General features: G+C 38.2%; 1 protein-coding gene across 1 annotated transcript in view; it reads left to right on the forward strand.

Moving 5' to 3' along the window:
• The window catches only part of znf407 (zinc finger protein 407), a 209,075-nt gene that overhangs the window by 134,540 nt on the left and 68,330 nt on the right, over nt 1-6,205 (forward strand). Inside the window, exons 7-8 of the mRNA XM_015377235.1 lie at nt 2,153-2,236; nt 4,868-4,988. Coding sequence (XP_015232721.1) covers nt 2,153-2,236; nt 4,868-4,988 — 205 coding nt within the window. The remainder of the gene's footprint in view (nt 1-2,152; nt 2,237-4,867; nt 4,989-6,205) is intronic.

Raw genomic sequence — 6,205 nt, forward strand, 5'->3', positions numbered from 1 at the left:
TATATATATGCGTGTGTGTGTGTGCATATGAATATTCGAATGTGATTTTCTGAAATTGTTTCTTTTTTCTCTATGAAAATGTCATAGAATATAATAAAAATCGCAAAGTTTAGTCGCAGCATTCTGAAGATGACATTAGATCCTCAATCTGTTTAGTTTAACAGGCTTCCAGCAGCTTTCTTTTCAGATCAACCTATTTAGTAATTATTTGATTTATCAGTTAATCCAAACAGTACACCGTCCTTGAAAATATTTACATACTCAAGCAACGATTATGTGGTATTTAATGTTAACCACAAAGTGAAACGCAGAGAAAGATTTACACTCCTGTGGTGATAAATATGCCTCTGGTGATAAGGAAAAGTAATTTGGTGTTATTCTAGACCAGAAAAAGTTGTTTCAATTTGATATTCCTGAAGGATTTTCCTCTATAAAGTGGATTGTATATAATTTCATTTTTGTTGTAATATGCCTTAAGGCGACTTATCTTGTTATTTGCCGTGACAAACATATAAGTTGAATAGATAAGTTAAAATAATGATGAAAAATAACGGGACTTGTTGTGGATAGTTGTTTAAACTGTTGGATTTGTCTTAGAAAAACTTGGATTTTGAAGTCAAACTGCACAAACCAGCCAACAAATGTCCCTTTCTAAGTTTATTTTTAAGTGGCACCGCATTAAAACTCCTCTCACAGTCGAGTGGCTTTAAATGGATGGAAAGCGGGAAACTTGAGGCTGCTTGGTCTCTGTGGACTCCTGTGAAAGCTGCTATCTGTGCTGAAGAGGAGCAGAGCAGCCAAGGCCCAGCTGGAAGAGTCACCCAAACGTGTTATCAGTGTGTGCAGAGAGCCGAGCTGCACCATCAGCAATCGAGATGAATATTTAAATGAGGATCTTAAAACACACGCACCAAGTAGAATCTGACCTGTATGTTAAACATAGGTGGAGCATCAACGGCATCTCCACCCTTTGAAACACAATATGACTACCTACAGTAGCTCACCACATGCAGTTTGTGCAGCTTTGCGTGCATTTGCATGCACATCTGCATCCAATCTGTAAATGTGTACGCTTGTTTCCCCTGAGTGAGACTAATCGTGAATGTTGCAGTCCTTGTGTGGATGTGTGCGCTGTGGCAGACAGAGAGAGGTAGAAAGAGAGACCATCGTGCTGTTAATGATGGAGCCAGCTGCAGAGGAGAGAGAAGGAGTGTAAAAAAGCTCTCCACGCTCCCCATCTGGAAGGCATCGCCCCCAAATGAAGTTGTACAAAACCATCCCATTGATAATAAAGCTAATTTTTATGGCTCTGACAAGTATGTAATTATGTTCAGCGGTGCTTTTCAGATTTTATCACAGTCAATAAACCACACTGGCAATTTCCCGTCCCCCATTTGACATATTTACACGGATCCATCTGATTGGAGGAATTAGTTAGCTATGAGAGCTCTGATGGATATACACTAGTGATCTGTGACTTCTGCTTGGCTCATCTGTTAGCCAACTAGGCCCTCTGCTCATCTGTTCAATCTGTCTTTTCTTTTTCGCTCCTACTTTACAAGATTCTCCCTTTCTCGCCATCCGCGTCCTCTTTGTCTTGTTTGAATGCCGAGCTTTTCTCAGCAGCGCTTTGGCTGCCGCTCTCAGTGAAATGTCACATTGTGGCATCAAGACTCATCAGTCTGATCCACAGCCATATGGCAAGTGAGATAGCACTGGTGCCATTTAGTTTTTATTTCGTGGTTGTTGATGCAGCTTTGGAGTGAAACGCGACAGCATGAGAGAAATCAGCTTTACCTCTAGTGTACTTTAACAGAAAACTTTGTCATCAATCCATTGGTTGTCTAGCTTTAACTTCCTGTAGCTCCATCTTGGACTGAAACAGATTCCATCTTTACAGTCTAACTTTTCTTTGTTTTGTGTAATTATGGCCTCGTCCTTGTTTTTTATGAGCAGTTTCATTCATGAAATTTGGATTAAACATTCAAAAAGTGAATTTTTGAGCAACTTAAAAAAAAAAAAAAAAAAAAATGCCTCATATTTCTCCCACCGTTTTTTTTTTTTTTTCTGGACTGTTTGCCAATTAGTGTGTTTCTTGGTTTTTATTGTTTCATCATTAGCCTTCCTCACTTTTTCCACTCTGTATTTCTAGGCGAGAAGTCCTACCTTTGTGATCTGTGTGGCTTTGCAGGAGGCACTCGACACGCCCTCACCAAACACAGACGCCAGCACACGGGTAAGCAACCGCACACGCATATCCTGAGTGTTACGTGAAGACTTTCCTAATCTGGAGACGACCATTAAGACATGAACTGTTGGACAGTTTAGGCGACTGTTTGCTGTCTCTCACACACTCAGACGCATCATCTGACCAGCTGCCACCGTTGATGGACATGTGCACAAGTGCGACAGACTGAATCTGAGATTTTTTATTTTTGTTATCATCTCATCGTGTCATTTTGACACTTTGGGAAAATTCATTTTTCATTTTTTTAGATGGTTGTCAATAACAAGTGTCCTTTTTTCCATCTCTCAAAGGGAAAAAAATTGAAATAGTGAAACAAATATTGTTAACATTCAGCTGATGGGCTACCAACAATTAATACTTCTCATATAAAAAAATATTCATATGTTAAACTTGCTTGTACCTAAAATGTCCCATTTCTGGCTAGTCCTCCTATGCTGACGTGTCATTTCCACTAATTTACCTGCACGTCTGATAACAGATTTCATCATTTCACCACTGGGGCAACATGGAAGCCCAACATGTAATGATGGAAACTCCTAAGAGACCTACTGTGCCAATATTGTTTGATGATTTGAAGCTTTTATGCAAAGACAGAGCAGAACAGCCTGGTGGCGCTTGCTATAAGTAAATACACTGTCCAATAAAGGTTATTAGGAACTAAAAAGGGTTAAATAGATGTCGCTAAAGGATTAGGATAAATACCTCACTGCAAACTCTGGTCCACTTAAAAAAGATAAAATAAAATAGATATGCAGAAAGCTAAAACTTATTTGCAAAAAGTTTATTTCGATAACTTTAAAATTGTAATGTATACATATTTAGATAAAGTATAAAAAACCTTGTGCGTCTTAAACAATCAGGGATCAGTCATTTGAATCTGATCCATGTTTGCTTACGTGTAGTTGATAATTCTTGAAAATACTTCCCTTTGTGTGTTTAGAAATAGAAAAAAAGTTTTTTGAAGTGTCTTCCTTGAGTGTTAAGCTAAGGATTCAGAATACAATACAGAATAGTCAAATCATCAACCTATTCGTTTTTTAATTCTGAGCAACAGAGGATCGCTCCTAACTTTAACATTATTAGCAGCTAACTATCCAATAGCTGTTAGCAGCTAGTTCTGCGACTCACTCTTTTGTCTTGGATGTCGCTACTAGAGATGTACCGATCCAGTTTTATCCGATCCAATCTGATACCGATACCTGGTCTGAGCGTATCGGCTGATATCCAATACCAATCAGATTAAATGTTTGAACCATATATCTTGCTATGTGAGGGAAGTCTTTAGCTTTGACATAAATATTGATAAAAAAAAGATAACAAACTCACACAGAAATTAATTTACTTTATAGTATTTCTTAAAAAATATCCAGCAAAAAAGAAAAAAAAGTTTCATGTAAAGGTCACTGGATTAGATCTCCGATATCAAGGATATACGATCCAGCTACTTCATCAATATCTGAACCCATATCCGATCCAGGTATGACATCGGTTCGTCTCTTCCTTTAGCTAAAAGTAGTATATTTGAAGTAAATACTTGTAAGAATACTTAAGTATAAGTTTAGAAAGTATACCGAACAATGTACTTAAAGTACATTGTTCGGTAAGTAATACTTAACATTGTTCGGTAAGTAATACTTAACAAGAAGTATTACTTCCAAGAAGTAATACTTCTTGGAACTAAATCGGGACATTTCTAAGTTTACTAAAGTATACTTAAAGTATACTTTAGTAAACAATAAAGTAAACAATAGTATAGTCAACTACACTTGACTATACGTTAAGTATATGAAATATAGTTTAGAATAAGTAAACTCTAAGTGCACTGCCTGATTTTAAGTATGAAATTAGTGCACTTTTAGTATACTTGAATAAACTACTTTTTGCTAAGGGTTGTCAGGACTTCTTTCACCATAGAAACATGCTAAAAAAAAAAAAACTGGACAGCATTTAGCAGCGTTCCCTGACAGGAAATTTACATTTAACTTCAAGTACCATTATTTTGGCAGACATTGCGTTTCCTTCAGCTTTTTTAAGTATTGCATAAGAAATTCGAAAAACAACCTCAAATTTGCTAAAAAGTTTTTACACTTGTTTTAGGTGTTTTTTTGTTTTATTTTGCTTTTGCGTAAAAAGGTTAATGCGCAAAACGAGAGAAGGAAACTTTTTCTCAAATGAGCTCTGACATAACGATCTCCTCCTAACATGACTGATCAGCTGTTTCTGCTGTCAGCGTCTTCATGTTACTGTTATGCATGTCAGCATGGCTAGCTGACATGTTGACGTGCCTGATAGCAACACATTTATTAAACAATCCCTCCATTCCTGATCTGTGGGCAGTGCTAGATTGCAGCCTCTACTTCCTGTTTATAAAAGCCATATGTGATCCTTTAATGCAGACAATGTCGTATGACGCCATGCAATCCATATGTAATACATCAAAGTTTGTCATTGTAAGCAGAGTTGTTTCCATTTTTTTATTACCCGCCTTATCTCTTAAATCTCATGTCAGCTGCAATATTTTAGCTGAGTGTTTCTGCTCTGTGTTTTTTCTTCTTCTATGCCATCTGTGTCTCATTTCTCCCCTCTGTCCTGTTTCTTTTCAACCCCTCCACACAACAGGAGAGAGGCCATTCAAGTGTAAGCTCTGCAACTTCGCCTCCACCACGCAGTCCCACCTATCACGGCACAAACGTGTTCACACCGGAGAGAAACCGTACCGCTGCCCCTGGTGCGACTACAGGTACCGGCTCATTGACCTACACATGGCTGTTGGCGGCAATGTCACTGATAATCAGGAGGTTGATAGGAGGGGGTTCATATGAGCAGTGGTGTTAGATGGTGAGAAAGCAGGTGGCGTTGTAGGGTATTTTGGTGGAGTGTTAGGGGAAGTGTTGGTGCTAAAAGCTTTGTGTGTGTTTGCTGTGGTTGAAAGTGGTGGAGAGCAGACGGGTCTAATCTCCACAGCACGGCTCCATCTCATCACTCTGCCATCATCAACAAGCCCAGCCAGAACTCCACAACACGCACACCCTCAGCCACATTCCCACTCACAACCTCACACACAATGTCACTGTCACTGGCGGGTCCCTGTCATTAAAACACCATCATACCACATCAGTAATTACACAGGAAATTGTCGGTGAAATTGAAAAAGTTTTGGCTGGCGTTGCACATATCTCTCTCTTTCTCCCTTTTTCTACCTGTCTGTTCCTCTCTCCCCTTCATTCATCCCCTCTTTCTCTCACCCCACGCTTCCTCGTCAGATTGTGGCAGGAAAGTGTGAAAGGGAATGATCTGAAACCCATCATTGGTTTTAGATGTACTCATTTGTTTTTTTTGTTTTTTTTCCCCTTCTGTGACAAAATCATTTTAGCAGCTCGCTACACCTGCTTTGCTGAGATGAAACCCTGGACTCTGGCTTTATCTGTGTTTTCAATGCAGCTACATACAAAGAACAGCAGATATGAGGGGGAAAGAGAAATGCTGACAAGCTATAATTGTTCACAACTCATCGCTTTGTGTTTTAAAGGAAACTTTGATTCACCTTTTTACTTTCATACACCAATTATGTTACCTCTGCCTTGTTTGATGGTAAGATTTCTCTACTTTCAGGGCTCCTGAACATCCCATTCGTATCCCTGTCTTTGTATAAGTCATGGTTTTCACATATTCAGATAAATCTTTCAGCATAAACCTTTTAACTTGTTACTGTTTACACAAAGTTAAATGTCTTGTTCTTGTTACCCCTAAAAGTAATAAAATATTACATTTATCTTTTTCTTTCAGGATTGCTTCATTTTGTTTCCTGCAAAATTTAGTCGTAGTACAATCTAAATATTATAATACCATGTTGGCTAGATTAAAACCATGAAGACATCTAAAGACAAACCCACTGTTGGCATGCTTTATTTTTCACAAAGCATTTTGTTTTAATTTGTTTCCATATGTAGAATATAT

Source organism: Cyprinodon variegatus, unplaced genomic scaffold (assembly GCF_000732505.1).
Source record: "Cyprinodon variegatus isolate N-32 unplaced genomic scaffold, C_variegatus-1.0 Scaffold149, whole genome shotgun sequence".
Lineage (NCBI taxonomy): Eukaryota > Metazoa > Chordata > Actinopteri > Cyprinodontiformes > Cyprinodontidae > Cyprinodon > Cyprinodon variegatus.